General features: G+C 47.5%; 1 protein-coding gene across 3 annotated transcripts in view; it reads right to left on the bottom strand.

Moving 5' to 3' along the window:
- Window positions 1-18,246: 18,246 nt before the first annotated feature.
- Window positions 18,247-23,268, bottom strand: part of BTBD11 (BTB domain containing 11) — a 317,388-nt gene continuing 312,366 nt past the window's right edge. For all 3 annotated transcript variants that reach the window (XM_045466348.1, XM_045466347.1, XM_045466349.1), the window contains one exon: window positions 18,247-20,412. In XM_045466348.1, coding sequence (XP_045322304.1) covers window positions 20,203-20,412 — 210 coding nt within the window. In that variant the 3' untranslated portion in view covers window positions 18,247-20,202. The remainder of the gene's footprint in view (window positions 20,413-23,268) is intronic.

Raw genomic sequence — 23,268 nt, 5'->3', positions numbered from 1 at the left:
TTGTTTCAAAGTGTTAAGTTTTTTTTTTTATCCTTCCCTAGGTTTTTTATTATGGTAAAATACCATTTTAACCTTTTTTAAGTGTACTATTCCGTGGCATCAAGTACCAAACCACTAAATTTTGAGGTTTTTTAAATGCAGCAATAATAATGAACAGGCAAGAACCTGTGCTATATTTAGGATAGGGCACATGCACTGATTTATTAGTAGAGGCTGATTTATTAACACTTGGCTGGGCTCAGTCAGGTGTGTGCATGGGAATACAAGGAATGGGTTTATGTTTGAATATTTGCTTCTGGATCTATTCCCTCTGGGGGCTGCCCTCTTAGGAGCCAGCTGCTGCTGTATGATGGTGTTTGGTGCAGAGTGGGCACTTGGTAAATATTTGTTAAGCGAATGAGCAAATTAAATCACAGAAGGTGGACTAGGTCTCGGGTTATTTTTGGCCTGCTAAGCTTACACTCATATACTGGACTTATTTAAGCTTGACATTCTGCCACTTCAACCCAAGTTGTGAATTCCCTTCAAAAATAATCCAACTGTGGTTGGCATTATTAATTCTTTGGGTTTTTTTTAAGTTTATTTATTTATTTTGAGAGAGAGAGAGAGGGAACGCACTTGTGTGTGAGCAAGTGGGGGAGGGGCAGAGAGAGAGAGAGAGAGAGAGAGAGAGAGAGACAGACCCAAGCAGGCTCCATGCTGTCAGCACAGAACCCATCTTGGGGCTTGATCTCACGTTCGTGACCTGAGCCAAAATCAAGAGTTGGATGCTTAACCAACTGAGCCACCTAGGCGCCCTGTCATTTGTTCTTTGTAACAAGAAATGAAAGCAATGGAGCTTAAGAAGCTCTGTTTCCAAGCCTGATTCTTGGGAACACTGATGAGCATATTTGACTCAAAAAAGTCTCTTTGCCAGAGGCCAGAAAAAATGCATGTTGACTCTTCTTAGAGCTAAAAGTCCCAAAGGATTGGACCCAGGCCCAAGTGAGGCTCTTATACACTCTCTAGCTCGGTGCCATGTGTAATTAGGCTCATAAACATTATATTGGATTGGCTGTGAGTTCTGGGAGGGAAGTGAAGTCTGGGTACCCTCCTCCGCATTGTACTAGGCCCTGTTTCTCACCCCTCCTCCAGCTCACCCCACGATAGTAGCTGATGAGGAGTGGAAAGAATAATAACCCTTGCCAGTTACCAAGTGCTAGAGACTTGTGCCACAAACAGATTTTTACAAAGTCAGGTATGCAAAATGTAAATTTTCTTTTCTAGGAGTGAACTTCATTTCCATTTTCATGAGAACAGGAAACTTACCACAGAAGAGTCAACACCTAGCATGGTGTCTGGCACAATTAATGCCAGTGAATATTTGTTGGATAAATTAATGGTTTCAGAGTTCTAAGCTGAAGTCCAGAGTCATCAGGCAACTTTCCCAGCATCACACAGCAAATGGCGAGACACTGTCTTGGCTCCCAGCGCAGAATCCTTTCCTCTGTGCCAAAGTTTTCTGGTAGATTCATTCATTCATTCATTCATTCATTCATTCATTCATTCGTCAGGACTGTTTTGGATGCAAGTGACAAGTAATTCTAATTGTCTTAGGCAAGAAATGGAAATTATATGCTCATATAATTCAAGAATCCAGTGACACAAATGGCTTCTGACTCATCTGGATCCAGGGGCTTAAACCATGTCAGCAGGACTTGATCTCTCTCATCTTCTGTCTCCGTCTTCCACTGTGTTGGCTAATTCTAGGCCTTCAGCACCTTAAAACCTGCAGCGTCCTTATGTCTTGCAGCCTTAGCAGAAGAGCACTTGTCTTTATCCCCACCTCTGTCTCCTTTGTCTCCTCGGTTCTGGAATGGTCACTTGCCCATTCCTGAACCAGTAAGTGTGGTCAGGAGAAAGGGATGTTTTGCCTGGCTAGCTCTGAGCCATGTGTCCAACTCTAGAGCCAGGGAGGGAATCGGCCCTTATGTGGAGCACAGGGGTGAAGGTGGGGAAGGGAGCACGCCCTAGGAGAAAATTGGGGTGCTGCTACCAGGCGTGGCTGGCGAGAAGGATTGTGGCTCACAACGCTCAGCAAACGTTGTCCCTGCCATCTTTGTGCAGAGTTCTGTTCAGGAAGACAGGGAGCTACGAAGGAGAACGTGTCGCAGGAGTTTAGACTCTCACAGAGGATCAGATCTGTAAGTTCAGGGAAAACCAAATAAGATGTGCGAGCAAATGTGGTCACACCAACCTGACTGGGGACTCACTCACCTGTTCACCGTCCAGCTACGGGGCAACAGCTGAGGTTTCTGACCATTTAGCTTCCACCAGAAACAGCGTTACTGCAGTTCTCTGCTCCTTCATGCCACCCCCATCTCCTCCTCTTAGAAAAACTTTTCTCCGCCAGGTTCCAAGAGTAGTTTCCTGTCTCTCCTAGCTCCTGGGTACCACTTCAGTGTTCATCTTGAAGTGAAAGTTCATAAGATTTCTGGCTCAGGTTCTGTCTTGATTTTTGGCTCCAGTCTCTCTAGAGATGACGAGCTGTGTGGTCCTCGGGTCACAGTCCCAGACTTGAGGCTGGCACGGTGTGAACAAGGGTAAGACAAGCAGAGAGGTGGCGGGGAGCCAGACGGTGCCCAATCTTGCAGTTCGTGGGAAGGAAGGTGATTAGGGGTATGTGGCAGATGAAGGACTTATGTTTTCGTGTCATTTGATCTCCTGCGTGAAATGCACATATATTGGGGGCAGAGTGACTGCGGGAGAACCACTGGCAGGCTCCTTATGGCTAATCTAGGGGAGATGATGTGGTGTGGATTGGAGGATGGCTGACTCTGGGATCGAGGCAAGTGGGGAAAGACACCATCTCCTGCTGGGAAGGTCTGTAATTAACTGATGCCCATATTTAGGCTACCGCAGACGAGAAGACTGAGGCCAGAAAAAGGATGTGACTGATTCATGACCACACGTCATGTTAGGCTCAGAGCCCGGGTCTCTCAATATTGGTCTATGTGGTTCCATCTACACCCATGCAGACTCTCTTGGAAGGGGAGGCAGAAATGTGTGCCCAGGGAAGAATGCACGCTTTCGTGTAATCCACCTGTAATGAAATCAGTTTCATTCTTGCCATTTCAAGCCTCTCTTGGGTGGCACTAACAGAGATTTCTGAAGGGAGGGAGACAGCAAATTGGAGCCAATTATTGACAAGAAGCAGAGAAAGGATCAAAGGTTTTGATCTCCCCCTTCAGGATGCCCAAGGAGAAAGGACATGAGTTTATTTTAAAGGATGTTGAAGATGAGTTCTGGGCTCCTCCAGCCAGCCTTTGCAAGTATCAGTCATCCTACAGGCCATGCTGACCACACACTAGCCACATGCCTGCCTCTTCCATTAGACTGTGTCTGATCTCCCTTACGGTTCCCAGAGCCTGGTGGAGAATCCATGCCAAATAAATATTTTAGGAAGAAATGGGAGAATGACATCACTGGTCCCCTGATCACAATGGAGTGAATGGAAGGATCAAGTTGTTGCCTGGCTATGAGATTCATTACAGAAGCAGAGAAATTGTCAGGTTCTAATTACACTGTCCATAGCTACAGTGTTTATGTTGTATCATCGTGCGTAACACAGAGTAGGTGCTTAGTAGATATTTACTGAATGAATGAATGACTGAGCGAATGAGTGAAACCTCAGTCCCTCACTTAAGTGCCAAATTCACGCTTATCTAGAAGTTTGGGCCTCCTTGAATGCAGCAGTGTGGCTCCACCTAGTGGATTATGTTTGGAATTTAAACATTTTTCCCCACTTTTTTTTTTTTTTTTATGCTTATTTATTTATTTATTTTGAGAGAGAGAGAGAGAGAGAGAGAGCGAGCAATCACGGTGTGTGTGTGTGGGGGGGGGGGCGCGTGGGCAGAGAGACAGGGAGAGAGAGCATCCCAAGCAGGCTCCATGCTGTCAGCATAGAGCTTGACTTGGGGCTTGATCTCACAAAACAGGTGATCATGACTTGAGCCTAAATCGAGAGTCGGGAGCTTAACCAACTGAACCACCCAGGCGCTCCTTTCCCCACGTTTTTTGAACTGTGTAGCTTCTATGATTACTTACTCCCATTCATCCAGTTTGGCACAGATCACCAAGTATGACAGCATAGCCCTGCAGGTGAGAGGAGCCTATCTGGAGCTCTGAAATGGGCGATTTGAGAAAGACACTTAGGGGATGGAGGGGGCCAGATAGATGAAGTCGCTTAGAGCAGCTGATGTGTAAGGAACACTAGGCCAGGTATTCAGAGGCCCGTCAGTACTTTGCTGTGTGGCCTTGGGCAACACACTTGCTTTCTCTGAGCTTCGGTTTTATCATCACAACACTGTGTGCCTCTTGTGCTCCTGGGATAATGCACAGATCCCACCACAGTCTCATTGGACATATGGGGACACCACACTGCAGCTGAGGAAAGTGGCTTTAAATTAAGGAGCCCAGGACTCACAGTGAAGGGTCCAAACCAGAATTTGAATTCAGAGCCATATGACTCTAACACCTGTCCTGTTGGCACTGCATCTCCTCTAGATGCTTTCTAAAGCCCTTTTATGGTGCTACGTACACATCTTCTTGAACCTGTGTCTCTCTTTTTGAGAGGCTGTATATCCACAGAGTTACAGGTGTGGTCTCTGGAGTCCAACTGCCTAAGTTTACTTACATGACCAATTCCACTCACATATCTAGTTATAAGGTATGTGACCTTGGGCATGGCTTCATTTCTCTCCATTTGGGTTTTCCCATCTGTCCAATGGGATTAACAACAACAAAGTATTGAGATCACATATACGTGTGTGTATGTATATGTATATTTAAAATTTTTTTTTAATGTTTATTTTTTTTTTTGAGAGAGACAGAGCATGAGTGGGGGAGGAGCAGAGAGAGAGAGGGAGACACAGAATCCGAAGCAGGCTCCAGGCTCCTAGCTGTCAGCACAGAGCCCGACGCGGGGCTCGAACCCATGAACTGTGAGATCATGACCTGAGCCAAAGTCGGACGCTCAACTGACTGAGCCACCCAGGTGCCCTGTATATGTATATTTAGATTATATATATTATATCATGCACACACACACACACACATGCTCAGAATACTACCCAGGACAAGAACACCCAATAAGTATTTGTATGTTTTAACTATAAGTACATAGTTACACATATATAAAAATATATAAGTATTTCTGTGTTTTAACTACTATGCCTTGCCTTTGGACTTTCGCTGCTCCTTCTGACATAGCCTCAGATAGCTGTACGTTTAGATCTTTAATATTCCAAGTAAGCCCTGTTCATAGTCACAGGGACACACTGGTGGGACTGAAAAAAGGAAAGCTTTCACTGTGCCCTTTCCAGGTTGAATCCCATTACAGGACCACCCTGCCTGTAGGGCGCTATGAATTAATATATGAAATTTATAGATACTGCAGTTATATTGTACAAATATATTGATTCCATTATTTGGGGGTGGAAGTATTAATTTCTCATTTGCAAATATTTAAAACAAATTGAAATTTTTATAATCTTATTCTTGCCTTTCTTCATTTTTATACCTGGAGCTTCCAAAATAGACGTGACCTTGGTGGGTTTCTCTTGACCTCCCAGAGGCCGTGCTCTATGCCAAAGTAGGAAGGCTGGCAAAAGACTAAATCTCAGAAATCCCCTGGAAGATGAAAATATAAAGCGGGCTCTGCTGTCTGAGGAGGCCCATGATGACCCAGCTGGATGCGGCTGGACTTGGCTCCAGGAGGAGGAGAATCTGAGCTCATCGCTAGAGACTGTGTTGACTTTCCTGTGATCCAGGAAACTATGGGGAAGAAATGCTGACCCAAATTCCTTCCAAACCACCGTGCTGAGCAGTGACTGGAGACCCAAACCCATCTCCCTAGAAGAGAGCTTCTCAGCCTTGGCCCTGCTGACACTCGGGACAGGGTAATTCTGTGAGCCAGAGCTTCTCCTATGCATTGTAAGATGTTTAACAGCTTCCCGGCTTCTGCCCACTAGATGCCAGTAGCATCTCTCTCCCTCGGTTGTGACAACTACAAATGTCTCCAGACGCTGCTAAATGGCTCTGGGGGCAAAATCCTTCCCCCTCCCCCTGCACAAGGCAGGTGGCTTGCTAAACCAAGTCCCAGTCATGTGATTAGTGCCCCTGGTCAGATATTTTTGGTGAAGGCCATGATGATGGTTTGTGTACAGAGAGGTAGCTGAGGTGGGAGGTTGGCCTTGAATTATCTAGATAATTGATCAATTCTCCTTCTCTATGCTGCATTGTAGGCAAAGCCTTGGTCTCCTTGGGATGAAAAGGTCACGTTTCATTAATAGGGATGTAGAGACAGAACCTAAGGACTGAAGTCCTAGGAGTTTGGGGCACTATGTAAAAATCAGTTTTTTCTTATAACCTTCATGCTCTCAAAGACATTTCTGAGAAAGCCATTTCAGATTGCCACATGGTCCCCTCCGTGTACCATCAAACATCGTTTTTCAAGCCTTCACAATTCTTGCTGTCTACCCTCTTCTCTATTCCTGCCCGTCGTGGCCTGTCTGTCCCACTTGGGACACAAGCTGCTTTTGGCACACCGGACCCGAGTGTATGTGGTTTTACAAACAGCCCTTAACTTTCTGTTAACTTTCTGTTAACATTTTCCCCCAGAGTGGAATGACTTTTATCTAATGCTTGATAAAGAGTGGAATGATTTTTATCTAGTGCTTGATAAAGAAGCTAATTCCTAAAGTTGTCAGCAGAAACAGGTGGCTGGAAATAGTGATTGCCTGCACACTGTTCCAAAGCTTTTGACACAACGTCCCCCCTGGTGAGAGACAGCAGGAAAGAAGCGGCAGAGGGTAAGGTAATTCACCAGACATTCACCAGCAGCTGGAGAAACACCTCCCACGTCTAGTCAGGGGAGAAATTGTTGGCGGGAGAAGAATGCACAATTGAGTCTCTGAAACTCTCAGAGAACATGGCAGTCTTCAAATGACTCATTATGGCCTAATGCACAAAACAGCCTAAGGATCTTCCCCCACAGCCCACCCCGCTTCTCCCCGGGTCCTGATCCTCTTTTCAGGCATGTCTTCAGTGTCCTTAGGAGACAGAAGGGCCTATGGCAGTCACAGCCTTTCTCAGACCCTCCGTGTGCTTAGCAGTCGTCTGGGCCTCCGGTTAAAATGCAGATTCCAGGGCAGGAGGTCTGGGGGAGGGGGTGAGATTCTCCCTTCCCAACAAACTCCCAAGGAGGTCGATGCTGCTGTCTGTGGACCCCGCTTTGAGGAGCAAGGGAGCAGAGCACGTCTCTTAGGAAAGGCCACGGATGCTTACATGGATGGAGGAGTGGCGGTGGAGCAGAGAAAGTGCCTGCCTTGCCCCCAGGTGCCAACAACAGCGAGGGCCCCTGAGACGTGGGGCTAGCGCTTGGTTCCTGAGCCAGGGTTCAAGTCTCTGCTGGGCTGTTTCTCTTCTTTGAAATAGAAGAGGCCCCAGAAGGAGCAGCAGCTGGGCTGTAGCCTCTTCGCTGGACAGTTTAAAGGACTTTACCTAATCAGAGAACTCAGTTCGTGTCCCATCCGACCTACCGGCTGCCTACTACTCGGCTTTAACACGTGCGTATGTGACATCGGTGCAGGGAAGCGACCCCCACACGACAGATTCTAAACAAGGCCAGACGGTCTTCCTCAAGTCTGGCGCTCCCGAAAGCCACACGGCCGACCCTCCAAATCCACGGCCCAGACCGTATGTTGTTCAATGTCCTGACTTCCCGCTGCCTCGACGACACCAGAGCTAGCTACCTATCTCCTGGTTTTACGAACACAAAACAAAACACAACCCAGGTCTGTCCCAGGCTTTCTCAGTCCGCTCCTGTGCTCTGCTCCCTTGAACATACCCACGGAAGGTGAAGATGCTGTGTGTATAGTCTGAGACGGGAGCAAACAGAACCGGGTTGCAGCTCAAACTGGCTCATTAAAGAAAACACAACCCGACAACCCTGGAAAAACTGAGGGTCCTGAGCTTGAGGACTTTCTGGTGGCTTATTTTTGTGCTTCTGGAAGGTTGCAGCTGAAAGTGAAATTTGTTTCTCTAGCACCGTGGCAGGAGAAAGCAAACGAACATCTTGTCCTCTGTGGGGAGGCCGCTAGAAGAAGCCGGGTCCGTGCACTGCAGGCAGAGGCCACGGGGTTCACCTTCTTCCCCCTCAGGAGTGAATGAGGGAGGCCTCGCTTTGCAGGCTCTGGGGGCCTTTCCTCTTTTAAAAAGCTGGATGGGGGCGCCTGGGTGGCTCAGTTGGTTAAACATCCGACTCTTGGTTTCAGCTCAGGTCATGATCTCATGGTCCATGAGTTCGAGCCCCGCGCAGGGCTCTGTGCTGATAGGGCAGAGTTTGCTTGGGATTCTCTCTCCCTCTCTCTGCCCCTCCCCTGCTCACATGCATGTGAGCATGTGCGTGCTCTCTCAAAATAAACACATTTAAAAAAATGCTCTATGAAGTAGTTGAGTGTTTGAGGTCCTTCTCAGCTCTAACAAGGGACTAAAACCCAAACCTCCCACATTCAGATCATTCCCTGTGGTTGTGTTAATACTGCTCCCTGCATCCCAGGTTGACAGAGCACGGATCTGGGAGGCCAGGAGATGCCCCCTAGGTGTGTGTGTCCCTGGTTCAGTGATGCCCATCACTGAGCTGCTGTTTGCGGGCGAACTCAGCCATTAGGAAACTTCCCCCTGATGCTTTCTCTACTTATCAGCAAGACTGAGGGACCCAGGCTGGTGGGAAGTTGGCCCCATAAAAGCGAAAAACCTGAGACAGGAAACATGTGGACTCAGAGGCGCGATGGACCAAACGTGTCTCCTGTCTGACTCATGGCCTCACTGAGCATGACCTTGACAATCAGGGCCCATCTGCCAAAGAGGTGTGGGGGTGGTGGTAGGGGTGGTGGTCACTTCACACCAGGAGTTGGCCTGGCAGCAAGTCTGTCCCCAGGCTGTGTCTGTGTGTCAGGGAGCACCTCGAGGGACCCAGTTACCTCTGTCCCCAGTGACAGTCAAGACCAATTAAATATTGGCCCATCCGCCTGGGTGGCGCAGTCGGTTAAGCGTCCGACTTCAGCCAGGTCACGATCTCGCGGTCCGTGAGTTCGAGCCCCGCGTCAGGCTCTGGGCTGATGGCTCAGAGCCTGGAGCCTGTTTCCGATTCTGTGTCTCCCTCTCTCTCTGCCCCTCCCCCCGTTCATGCTCTGTCTCTCTCTGTCCCAAAAATAAATAAACGTTGAAAAAAAAATTTTTAAATATTGGCCCATCTGAACTGAACTTTTATACCACTCAGCACCCCTGTCTCGCCCAAACAAAACTCACGCACACACAAAACTGCATGTGGAGGAAGCTGACCTTGGCATAACAGCTCACCACGGATGCGCACGATTAACCTTTCCCTGAGCCCGGAAAGCTTTTTCTTCCTCTTCTGAATATGTGTCTGAATGGTCATTTTTTTTTTAAAGCAGCAGAGAGGAGAAAAGCATTTCATTCCCCCACCTCCCTGGAAAGGAAGCATCTTATTTGTTTTTTTAATTAAAATTCTTGTCTGCCTTTTTCAGATTTTATTTTTAAGCAATCTTTACACCCAGTGTGGGATTCGAACCCACAACCCTGAGATCAGGATTCCCATGCTCCTTGGACGGAGCCAGCCAGGCGTCCCAAAAGGAGGCATTTTAAACAAAGAGGACGGTGAAGGGTTAGAGCTTGCTCATTAGTCAAGCTAACACAGTCTGCACTCAATCCCAGCACTGCATTTACTTTTCGCCTTGCCGTCTGCACCTCAGCTTCCCTATCTGTAAAATGGGAATACAAATCCCTATCATAGAAGAGGATGGAGATAATAATGCATACAGAGCGCTGGGTACAGTGGCTACCACATGATAGATGCTCAATAAATGTTAGTTCTCACTGTGATGTCCGAGTCAGAGCAATGTTGGATTTTACTTGTTTTCATATTTGTATACACTGCAGGGTGTCTTTCCACAGCAGGTATGTACAGGATTGAGCTGTGGCGGGCCTTCATCTGTCAAGATATCATTCTCTAAAGCCGACCCTGTCCTTCCCTGCCAATTTCTGCACTCATCGATGTAAAAGAGGGACTGGAAATGACATTTCAGTCAGAGAAGCATCTCGAAGCAGCACACAGAGGTGTGATGCTCAGCACTGTTTCCATTGCCTCTGGGATGAGATGTGGCAGCTGGCTGACAGTCACCTAGTAGAATTCCCTACTGGAGAGCTCAGAGCAGGAGATGAACAAAGGGCTGGGGTCCCTGGGGGAGTGAGTCCCTCACTCACTGCAGGGAGTGAGGCTGTCAAGGGAGTGTCATGAATTAAACTGGACCCTAGTGTGGTAGAAGGGGAGCTGTTAGGCTGCCGTGGGCAGGATGCTGACAGAACCTCTGCTGGCCTCCGGGGACCTGAGGCTGCCGGTAAGGCTGAGGTGGGGTAAGCCAATCAGCCTTGAGACTGGTGGCAGTCGCCCCAGGGCAGGAGCAAACCCAGCTTCCCTCCTGCTTCTCCCTGCCTGGTGAACAAAGTGTGCTGCGTTTTGACACAGCCCTCCCTCTCACATGGCTTCAACCACGCCTCCTCTCTCCCACCTGCTGTGGCAACGCAGTGACATCCCCATTCTATAGGAGGGAAGACGGAGGCTGGAAGGGAGGAGCTCACTCACCAGGCACCTGTGGCCAAACTAGTGCACGACTCACGGTTTTTCTCTGTCGAGTGTGGTTTAAAAAATGCACAACGGATGCAGGGTTGACATGTGCAATTTCACATACCTGGGTTTCATTCTACTGTCAGAAATGGCCCTTCCCTAACTTGATTGCTTTACTGAAATCCATTTTTTTTTTTTGCCTTTATAAAAAGAAGTCCCATTTTTCAGTAACTGAATTGCTCCTAGCTACTTTTTCTCTCCCCCAGCTGGTGAGGTTTTGTAGACCATTTCTCTTCCTCCTGTATTCGATAAGTAAGAGTAGTGAATTGATCAGCTGCCTCACTAACATGATGAGGATAAATGGGGTGGCAGGCTTTAATAAAATGCAGCACTGGCAAAAAATGAAGGCAGGGAGGTCATCACAAATTCTACGTAAGGAGGTCATCACAAATTCTATATCAAGATTGATTGGTTTTCTGAGGCCAAATAGATGGATTAATATCAGAGGGAGAGAACTGATAATGACAATATCTGAGTTGTAAGGACCTTTAAATTCTACCCCCCACCCCCGCATTTATTGCTTGAATCTCTATCAAGTGGTTGGCCAGTGTTTTTATTGAATGCTTCCTGTGGTGGGGAACTCACTACCCCTGTGTCATCTTTGGAAGGCTTTGCTCTGACTTTTAAACGTTCTTATTTTTGCTTTGATGAAATCTGAATCGAAGAGTGCATCATTAGAACAGCTCTAATCCCTGCAGCCATACTGAGTGAGGCTAATTCTTATCTACAAAACCTCTCTGGTTATTTTCTTCTGATGAGTCAGTGACCTTCATCAAGTGTAGGGGACATCTATCGAGTTCATGGCTACCCCTCCTCTTTCTCCATAGGAATGCTGTGGTATTTGTCCTGTCTCCCTAATGCAACAATAAGAACCGAAGCCCCCAGCCACGCCCACAGCTAAGCACAGTCACGTGACTGAGGTTCTGCCAATCGGATGTACTGGAATGAAGAAACTCTGATTGAGAAGCGGGCACGGTGAAGGAATGGAAGCTTCCACTTCGTGGTGCAAGTGGAGGTGGAGGCATCGCTCTTTGTGGCAGGTTGAATTCCTGAGGCAGGAATGGTGTTGGTGCTTGTGGCAGGAGCAGTCACGGGAATCAAGTGCCTGGTCACTGTGGAGCTTCCATCATGGATTTCTGCTTTCGTAGCATTTGGTGGCAGCAGTGACTTTATCAGGCCTTTCCTGTGTCATGGCTTGTAAGTTACTCCTAAAAGCCCTGCCTTTATTTGAGTTTTTTGTTTTTAAGTTTCTTTATTTTGAGAGAGAGAGATCAAGAGATCGTGAGCGGGGGAGGGGCGGAAAGAGAGGGAGAGAGAGAATCCCAGGCAAGCTCCACACTGTTAGCGTGGAGCCTGATCAGGACCCCATCTCACGAACCATGAGATCATGACCCGAGCAGAAATCAAGAGTCAGATGCTTAACCAGCTAAAGCTCTGCCTTTAACATGATTTCTCTAGCCCATCAACAATTGTATGAGTTGTCTAATATCTTTGAATAAATCCCCTTTCTTCTTAAATTAGCCAGAGTTGCTTGCTGCTGGGAACCCTGACTCATACAGGCCCTAAATTGAATGTTCCACTCCAGGAGGGATCTCTGCAGTGCAGAGAGGAGCACCATCACCTCCTTATTCTAGTGATCATGCTCCTATTAATGTAGTCTATAGCTAAATGAGCTCTTGTAAGCAATGATATCACATAGCTGATTTTCATTAAACTCCCTGGTCACTTGAAACCCTCACATGGCAGGAGTATGGACAGGCTCATTCCCTGGTCTGAGGAATTTCTAGAAAAAAAGACTTTATGTACTTTCTTATTATTTTCTTATTATTTGTTCAACAGAAAACAATGTCTGAACGTCCCCCAACAATATTTAATGTGTGAGGGTGACTCCTTTGAAGTACTGGAAATGCAGTCATTCCCTCGACAAGGAAAGAGTAATTGTGGATAAAATCTTCCCCTCTTTCTTCTTGCCACCCACTCATTCCCCACAGCAAACGACAGACAAGTCTCAAGGTCACCCAGCAGCCATTTCAAACCAGATGCTTCACTCAGCCCATTCCACCATCAAGGTAATTTTTGTGAAGGTGGAAGAGACAGCTGTCTTTGATTGTCCCTTCTTGATCCTCCTGTGTGCCCCTGCCACTCTGAGGAGGCCTTTGGGAATGCAGAAAGAAGTCTTGTAAAAACAGTCTTACAATAAACAAGAGTTTTCTTCTTTGCTTCTCTGGCCAACACAGTAGGGAAAATGAAAACCAAAGCGGGAGAGGTTGGGTGCTTTAAGTCATAGCAGCGAGGCAGGTCCCACATGTATGCTAGGCCATCAGTAAACACCCGTGAAATAAATACATTTGATCTGGACTAAAAGCAGACCAGGAAAAGTGAAGGTGGAGTGTGTGAATAATTCCTTAGGCTTGTGTGAATAATAAACGCTCTACCTAGGAAAATATAACTTGAAATGATTTCCCCAGATGTATTCCTTATTTATTTTAAAAGTTTTTTCATGTTTATTTTTGAGAAAGAGAGCGAGAGAGAGCAAGCATGAGCAGGGGAGGGGCAGAGAGAGAGGGAAACAGAATCCGAAGCAGGCTCCAGGCTCCAAGCTGTCAGTCAGTACAGAGCCTGATGGGGGGCTCGAATCCATGAACTGTGAGATCATGGCCTGAGCTGAAGTCGGATGCTCAACCGACTGAGTCACCCAGGTGCCCTCCCCCCGGATGTATTCCTAAAATGTCTTCATGGTCTGGGATGAAAGGAAAGGCTCATAACAACCCACAAGGTTGCCTCTTCCAAAGAGGCAAGTGACAAGATGAGAGCCACAGGTGAATTCTGGCAGCAGAAAGGATTGGAGATGCATCTGTGACTTCCATCCTTGACACCTTTGCTATGGGAAGGGTGGTCCCTGGATGGGCATCATGAGCACTGCCTAGATGCTTATTGGGAATGTGGAAGCACAAGCCTGACCCAGCCTTCCTTAATCAGAACCTGCATTTCAACCAGATCCCCAATGATGCGCATATAGAGTGAGTCTGAGAAGCACTTCCCTGCACCATCCATGAGATGTTTGGAAAAGTCAGTGGTAGAAGGACCTCACTGCACAGCTGAAAGACCATTTAGACCAAGTGAGAGCAGTGGTCCTCCATGATCCATCACTGACACCGAAGTGCTGGACTAACAGCACAGAATGGTCACACCCAGATGCTACAGGATGAGAAAGTCCTGTCCAGCTCTCAGGAGACGTCACTGTTTTCTGGGAGCTATGGATGGAGAATCAGCTGCCAGAGCCAAGCTGTCTCACTGCCATACTTCCTGACATGCACATGCATTTCATTAAAAGGAGAGGAGACACTGGGGAATACTACTCAGCAATAAAAAGGAACAGACCCGTGATACACGCAGCAGCATCCTTGGACAGATCTCAAGGGCATTGTGCTGAGTGAAGAAAGCCACTTACTCTACAGTTCCATTTATAGGACATTCTCAAATTGACAGAACTATAGAGGTGGAGCTCAGATCTGTGTGGCTGCCAGGGGCTGGGTTGTATGGGAGCAGGAAGGGGGTGGGTGTGACTAGGAAGGGGTAGTACAGGGACACCTTTGTGGTGTAGAACAGTGATTGTGGTGGTGGTAAAATGGATTTATACATGTGATAGAATGGCATCGAACTGGACACATGCATTGCTGCCAATGTCAAGCTCCTGGTTTTGATATTGTACCAGAGATCCTTAAGATGCAATCATTGACGGGGAGTGGGTGAAGGGTACAAGGACTTCTCTGTACTATCTTTGCAACTTCCTGTGAACCTGTCATTATTTAAAAACAAAAAGTGAAAAGAACAAAACAAAAAGGAGACGGTGGTCATGGGGCTATGATTTGGTGAGATGCATCCTCGTAATAAAACATCCTTGGAGCCTTGTCGTAAGGCTTTTACTGGGTTTCTTGCTTTTTTTTTTTTTTTTTTTTTTTTTTTTTTTTACCCCAAAGACATTGTACGCTGAGCTCCCTTTTCCTAAGTCCTCCTGGATGCCATCTGGAATGTTTTATCACCCTAAATGGTGTTACCACAAGGTTCTGATATGTGAGCGTAGCAAGAAGAGTGTGACATGTCCAGTCTAGGCTCACAGAACATCAGCTCGGAAAGACTTTCATTTAGAGTTGAAGAGACAGGTGCAGAGTGGAGAAGAGGCCTGTCCAAGGTCACCAAGTAGCCAACGGCAGCAACAGGACCAAGGGCAGTATCCGCTGCCCAGTGCAGAGCCCCTTCATACCACCACCCCCCTCTCCCCCGGCAACTCTTCATCCCAGAGGTTCGAGGCGGCATTAAAATTCAGAACTCATCCGAGGTTAACTCTGAACAGCAACATCCAAAGAACGCCTCAACGGCATCAGGGCATCTCTTTTAATTGCCTATTCACGCAGACAGATTGTCTTTTCATATTCGGAGCTAAACTTGGAGGCACGTCCTTTCATAGGGCACTTGTTATCCCACTGCCTCATCAGTAATGGGAACTAATGTGCAACGTGATTGCTGAGTACAAATTCTATTTTTTCCTACCAAGCAGGAAGTTTAAAATCTGCGGGGTTATTTTTAAAGGGGGTGAAAAAATAGGCATCGTACCAGCTTCCCAATGGTCCTGTCCGAAGGCACCTGCTGCTTTATTCAAGGCATTGGCCAGGTTAGGAGGATGAAGTTTCACCAGGGGGATTTCTGGGTGGAAGGGTAGGAGAGGAGTGTCCACACACTCAAGTGGCAGGAAAGGATGTGGGCTGGCTGCTGGTTTGATGAGGACAGCGACCCCAGATTTTTCTGGAGTTGACATTCGGTATTGGTTTCCTTTGGGGATTTGTGGCTACCTACCTTCTCTTCAAAGAGCCAGGGTCCCCAGCCCTGGACTGAGAGTTGGCCCAGTGGGTCTGTCGCTGCTTGGTCATTTGTGGGACAGCCTTGGACTCATGCCATATGAGTCACAGAAATGTGAGTCTCACGTTTCTGAGTAGATGAGGAGTTTGAGGAGAGCGAATCCCCACAACCCTAATATTTAACAAATATAGTAATAACGTGAAAGTATTTTTAGTACTAACATTTAGTGTTTACATGAAAATATTTTGTGTGAAATATTTACAGTACTTATATGAAAGAAATCAAGTTGAACTTGGCTTCCATTGACTTAAACATTTCTTGATCACTCACTTTGTGTGGGGCACCATGCTAGGAAGTAGGATTGCAATCGAGCTGTTTTGGGGGGAATTTCTCCATATCCTCTGGAATAAGTAGCACAACCCTAGAGATCACACACCTCCGTGGGTTGCTGCAGAATGGCTACAGTAGAAAGTTCTAGAAACAAAGGGCAAAATTGTTAACCTTCCCTTCCTTGTGTGAATCATCAGTTTCTCCTTCCCTCTGCTTAGTTTTAGAAGTTTGGGAATTACTTTCTCTGCTACTAACTGTGTAGGACCTGTGCAAACTGTCTCGCTTAATCTTTCCAATGACCCTTTTTTAAATATTTTAGAGAAAGAAATGTGGGTGGAGGGGTAGAGCGAGAAGGAGAGAGAATCCCAAGCAGAATCCACGCTCAGTACTGAGCCCGATGTGGGGCTCGAACTCACGAACTGTGAGATCATGACCTGAGCCGAAAGTAAGACTTGGATGCTTAACGCTTAACTGACTGAGCCAGCCAGGTGCCCTGAAACCAATTTTTCAAAAGAGAAGAACAAAAACTAGATGGAGTGACTCATCCAATATCTCGGTTCCAGTCAGGGGCTGTACTGGCTTCGTCATGTGCAAGTTTCCAGACTTGCATCGGAGCCTGATGCCTGGCAGTGGTGAGCATCTCCCTGACTTGAACCCTCACGCCAAGAAGCCCAAGAAACGGTCTTGGAAAGGGTGTCTGGTAGGGCTGGTGGGAAAGGGAGTCAGAAGTGGTGGGAAGCGGATGCTTCCGTGCCTGTCCACCTGGGACTCAAGCTAGCGACTGGCAAGGCGAGGGGAGGAGGGAGCGAGCGCTGAATTTGAAGAAGACAGGGAACCCAGGGCCGGTGAAATAAAAGTTTTTCTCAAACTGCTGTCTGGGACGCTGACCCGATTATCCATCCTGCCAGCGCACGCTGCCGGAGGTTAGTGAAACACTGCTCAGCCACAGAGCCTTGGTAACACAACCCTGGATGAAACGACGCCCGGCTGGAGTAACACTTTTTGCCTCGGGCTTCACAGGAACAAACAACGTGAGCAGGAGAAACAGAATCCCAGAACTACAGACTCTCAGGGGCGGAGATCTTAGAAGCCCTTCCTCTAACTGGACCCTGAGGTGTGCCTACGCTGTCTTCCAGCTTCTGCCTCCTATGATGGGCGCTCCCACCTTGTTCCCCCATTTTGGGTGCATGGGTGACATTTAAATACAGTACAGAGAAAACGAATTTCACGTGTGCGCATTGGGGGCAGAAGCCAAGTCGAGGCCCTTGTGTTTATTCAAGCGGCTGCTCGACCACCCTCCTTCCAGTTCCTCATTGTAATGGAAGCAGTAGAAGGAGCTTTGCGGCTGGCTCCTGTCTCCCACAGGACTCATCCTGTCTCCCCCCAAGATGCTAAGGGCCTCAGATGCGACAGGCTTCACTGAAGACCAAATGACAACGCTGCCCATCGACAAGTAAAAGACAAACGTGGCAGCACACGCTTTATCTTTGCAAAAGGAATAAATCAAATGGTGTACTCACCCTGAGGCTACACAGGATGCACAAAAATAAATTGACCTTCTGTTCTCCCGGCCTCAGAGTTCTGGCCCCTGGCACACGGATGCTTTGGTTGTTTCTTAAAGAAGAAACGGAACTTGGCTGCTAAGCAGGGCTGGGCATTCTGGGGAGGGGCTCGTGATGTCAGTTGTCTACCGGGCCTCACTGGCCCAGGTCTCCCCGCCCCAGCTTCCCGTAGTCCTTGTGGATGATCCAGGGGGATTCATCTCCACCCAGACCTGAGCTGGGCCCAGGCTGGGTGAGGAGCCAGAGTGGATCAGGTGGGGACTTGGTTTGACCTCAGTGATGACAATATCCAAGGGGAGAGCCGCTTGCCCTGCTGTGACCCCCACCCCAGAATGCCGCCACCATCCACAAGCATCAGGTCATGCTGGCCCTTGATGGGAGCCAAACCATGTGGGCAGAACTCATTTTTCTCCATCTTCCCACCCCCACAAAGCTTCATCGTGGCACACAAATGACAGCCAGAACTCCACTCTCTGCAGGCGAATTAGCTCTCTGCATTAGGCAAAGTGGTGACATCTGTCAGGTCCTCCAAGGGTGGCACTCGGAGGTATATGCAGACCCAGGGGACTCGAGCCTGCACAGCCAACCCCTGGTTGACAGAGTGGACAGGTGGCGGCCCCTACCTTTTACCTTGTATCTCCATTTTCCTCGACTTTTTCTGCACGGCCACCTTCTCCAATCTTTTAACTGAACGAAGTTCTCAGGCTCCCCCTGTTGGGTAAAGAGCTCACTCGTACCATACACACGATGCACGGCTTGGGAAAATCATTTAATGACAGAGAAAGCACACCAAACTAGAACAGAAGCCCGTCAGGACTGGCCGCTGTACAAATCGAAGCCCAGAGGCCCCAGACTAGCACTAGACATTCACAGGGGGAAGTCAGTCGTGGTGAAGGGAACATCACGCAGCATTTCTGAGGACACAGAGGAGGCAGGAGGCAGCAGAGACTCACGCACGTGCTGTGTGTATCTGTAACTTGGACTCCTCTGCAGGCAGTTTTTTTCCTTTCTTTTTTTTCTCCCTTCTTCATTTGATTGTAGGGCCTGCGGTGGTTTGCAAATGACCAAGTTGAAGAGAGGCCTCATGTATCCAAATCACGTGAGAGCCGATGTTGGAGGCAGATGTGGCCCAGGAGCTGCTCCAGGGATCACACCCATGTAACCTGGCCTCAGTCCTGTGAACAGTGGCTCAGGGAGCATGACAGCAGCTCTTTTAGAATCTGGGGTCTGTGCACAACTTCCCAAAGGCATGCTAGGAAATAGGGTTACCAAAGAAACTTTGCCAACCCCAAAGGGCAAAAGTCATTCTCGTTTCTATCTAGGTTTCCAAGGAAAGGACAAGAGAAAAAGGCAGCAACTGAAAAACTATTTGGAATATTGTGGCACTTCACCAATCTCTTTTGCTTATAATACATGGCAGAGAAAACGGAACCCTGTCGATAGGAACTTTCATCAGAGATAACCCTATACTGTACATTCTCAGAATACAGAAAGAATCCTTCCTATCATACATATTTCATCTTTAAAAATAATCTAACATAGTCATATTCTCTGGCTAGTAGCAAACTATTAACATCTTTTGAGAGTACAGAGAAAACTTTGGGGTTCATAGTAAATTCTTGGACGTGCGCGCCCCTCCCGCCCCTGATCAGCATCATCTATGAACACATTTCTGCTAAAGCATCCCAGAATCATTGTTAAAGGAAAGGAATATGTTACAGTTTCACCGAATGGATTTTTAGCAAGAAGTGATGAAACATTTTTACCTTGGCAAAAATGAAGCACAAACATAATGTTTCACTGGCTCGGGCCCATGCAGATGCATGTTTGTTACGTGGGGCTGTTTTACTGTCACCCCGAAATCACAATTAGCATGCAAGTTGTTTTCAGCTACTGAGTTAGAGATAATTATTGGCAGTGCACCTCTTTTGTGTAACCATGATCACTAAGGCAAGATTATTATTTCACTTTGTATAGAATATCAGCAGTATTTTGTCAGATGCATGTTGATTCGGTATAGACCTGCGACTTACTGTTTTTTTTTTTTTTAAAAAAAACAAAACTCAAAACACAGATCCCTAAACACGATTCAATTGAAAATGAACTGTTGCGCTTTTAGAAATAGATTTTTAAACTACAAGGCTGCCCTGTTTTTGTTTTGTTTTTTTTTTTATGAACATTTTAAAAAGTTCCCACCCCTAAAAATTTGCCAAATTATTTCTTCATTATTGGTAACAGTCTCACCAATTTGCTACCACGGTTGACTCTCGCTGAGCTGTAGCTACTAAGGTCCTTGATGTGAGCACAACACTCTCTGGGGTCAGAACAGTTCAGTTCTCCAACTGTCCACCTGCAACCCGAATGACCTTTACTCCTCAATTCATCCATTTAACAGTGGTCCCGGCAACAGGCGTTCAAGTGCCCCAGGGGTGCCTTCGGATGGGGTTGGCTTGGCTGTCCCATGTTGACCTTCAAGCCCTGGACCCCACTGCAGATCTGATCTGCAGACCAGTGGAATGTCCTTTGTTTCTCAATAGGAACACACAGGAGCTGGAATTGCTTATTCAAGAAAAGCTCGGGCAGGAGAGGCAGCTCCTTGGCCTAGCCAAAAACAGATGCCAGGTGAACTTTGTATGTGTTTGTGTGAAGCCAGTGCAGCAGCAGAACTGGAAAGTCCCCAGGGGACTGTTCCCTGCGCTGGACGTTTCATACAACAGAACCTTTGGAGGATGACAAGTGGATTGACTGAATCCTGATGGCCAACGTCCTCTGTAAGTCCTGGAGCACATCCTGGCCCGTCCCTTCACCATTTTTGTCATAGAGGAGCTGCTTGAACGCTTCGTTTTCGATGAGGACCATCATGTTTTTGAGAAAGTAGCCTTCGCAATACGCGGAAAGCTCTGTGACTCCAAGAAACTGTGGAGGGCAAGAGGAAGCAGGAGACGGTTATGTTTCTGAAATGCACCTGGCTGCCTGCACAGCTAATAATGGTGAACACCTATTAAGGCAGATTGACTATAAAAATGGCCCTGATTCTCTAGCCTTTGATATATTCACCCTCATGGGACAAGACTTGGCAACTTCTCTCATGAGAGGGTTGGAGTCCATTTCTTCACTGCTTGGCCTTGTGATTTGCTCAGGCCAACAGAACACGGCAGAAGCCACAGTTGCTGATTCTGAGCTACCTTCAAGTGGCCATGTCTGTGCTTCTGCACTCTTGCTCAGAAACCTGCCTCTGTCACGGGAGCAAAAGCCCTGGTGAGCCTGCATGGAGGGTTAGCGGCTCCATGAAACTGAGAAGAGAGAGTGACAGGGTCCAGCCACGGTCAACAAAGCCAAGCACAGCTGACCAGACAGCTGACGTCAGAAGCAAGGCCCATGGAGACCAGAAGAAACTTCCAGCTGTCCCGTCGACTCATGTGCCGAAGAAGGGTTTACTGTTTTATCCCCTGGGTTCTACGGTTCTTTGTTGTGGCTGTAGACAACTGGGACATGAATGGAGTTGCAGACACAGCTCTATGCTCTTGGAGTGTTATTAACCTGTTTGACTGTCACAGCAACCCAGAGTGGGCACTGACTACCAATTCTCTGTATTTAGAGCAGTGGTTCTCAACCAGGGGTGGTTTTTGCCCAGGGGACGTTTGGGAAAGTGTGGAGAGGATCTGATTGTCACGACTGGGTGGTGGCGGTGATGTGTGTACTATTGGCATCTAATGGGTGGAAGCCAGGGATGCTAACATGCCACGATGCACAGGACAGACCCTGCAGCAGAGAATCCTGTGGCTCAAGCTGGCAGTGCTGAGGCTGAGACACTGATCTAGAGATGGGGTTCCTCACAGACTGAGCCGATAAGGAAGGGATTACGTTGACCTAGCTCACTTTATAAGCCCAAGCAGAGGGCTTGACAGATGGTAGACACTTGGTAAGTTGTTTGTTGAATGTATGAGTGAGCAGTTAACTCTTGGAGTAATGAACTAACAGTGAACATTTACTGGGGGCTTACAATGTGCCAGGCACCTTAGTAGGCACTTCAAGTACATCATCTCCTTTACTCTTCAACTTCCCTGAAGGAAGGCAGATTACCACCTCCAATTTACAGATGAGGGAACAGACAAGAGTGTAGGTTACAAAAAGTCACACAGCGTGTCAAGGGCAGAACCAGGAACTGCATCCTTAAGGCTGTGTGCTTAACCATTAAGACACTGCCCCCATTCTGACACCATTAATCAGAGGCCAGGTATTCAGCCTCATGTGCCTGTGGTGGAGGAACTCACGTTCGAAGCACAGAAGTAAAAGCGGATATGTGGGCTGGCTGTCTTCAGATCTTTTCTACGGTTTCCAAAGTCCCTCTATGGCAATGAACTGGAAGCTCAGAAGTTCTTAAGTGCTCCTTGAGATAACATCCCACTGCTTTATTTAAATGTTGATTTATTTAAATTATCCAAATGCTGAATCATCCTTCTGAACTATCCTGTCCTTTAAACAAGAGATGTGGAACACCTGGGTGGCTCTGCGGTTAAGCTCTTGACTTCAGCTGAAGCTGAAGACACTTTTCTGTGCTTCAGTCACAGACTGAAGTGACTTCAGGTCATGATCTCATGGTTTGTAAGTTTGAGCCCCGCTGAAAGTGCAGAGCCAGGCTGCTTGAGATTCCTTTTCCCTCTCTCTCTTCCCCTTCCACGCGCTCTCTCAAAATAAATAAATAAACATTAAACAAATAAACCAGAGGGGCGCCTGGGTGGCTCAGTCGGTTAAGCGTCCGACTTCAGCTCAGGTCACGATCTCGCGGTCCGTGAGTTCGAGCCCCGCATCGGGCTCTGTGCTGACCGCTCAGAGCCTGGAGCCTGTTTCAGATTCTGTGTCTCCCTCTCTCTCTGACCCTCCCCCATTCATGGTCTGTCTCAAAAATAAATAAACGTTAAAAAAAAAAATAAAAAAAAAAAAACCCAGAGATGCACTTAATTGTTAGATGGGAAATGATAATGAGGCAGTGCTAACAGGGCTATCTATGGTGGAACGAGCTGGAACACCCGGATTTGAGTTGGGGCTCACCCACCTCCCTCAATATGTGACCAGGGCTGGGCCACTTGGCCTCCAGCTTTAGGTGCATCATTTTCAAAATAAGAATTATGACACCTGCATCCCAGACCATGATTCTGCCGTTTGTCACACTTGGGAGAGGTAGGTTAGGAATGTAGTGAAGGGAGGGGCTTCTGGCTTCTGGGATCCTGCCCTGCCCCCCTCCCCGCCCCAGATTTACCACTAAGCTATTGGCTGTTGGGCAATTTATACAATCTCTCTTTGCCTCCAAACTCCTATCCATAAAATGGGGTTGATGATAATACCTACTCAACAGTCTGTTGTTGCGATTAAAATGAGATAATGCATGGAGTGACAGAACAATGGTCAATTGGAGTCAGCACTCACTCAATATTAGTTGCCATTATAAATGTAAACTATTTATCGCTCTCCTTCTCACCAACTGGTATCCAGTGACCCTCATGCACAAAGTAGGTGGCCAGGCTGGGAAAAGGGGAACTGACTGTGTCTATGGAACCTAGCCCAGCTAACGGACCAAGCTTGTGGCCATGAACCCACTGACACCATTCATTGAGCCAATGGCAACTGTATGTATAAAAACCACGTGCAACCTTGGGTACGTCAAATCACTTTTCTGTGCTTCAGGTTCCCCAGCCACAGAATGAATGGCGCGACTCAGGGGGTACCATGCTCTTCAGTGCATTTAGGAAGCAGACACACCAGGTAATTATG

Source organism: Leopardus geoffroyi, chromosome B4 (assembly GCF_018350155.1).
Source record: "Leopardus geoffroyi isolate Oge1 chromosome B4, O.geoffroyi_Oge1_pat1.0, whole genome shotgun sequence".
NCBI lineage: Eukaryota > Metazoa > Chordata > Mammalia > Carnivora > Felidae > Leopardus > Leopardus geoffroyi.
Note: the sequence above shows the minus strand (reverse complement) of the source record. Positions and strands in the feature narration are given on the sequence as shown.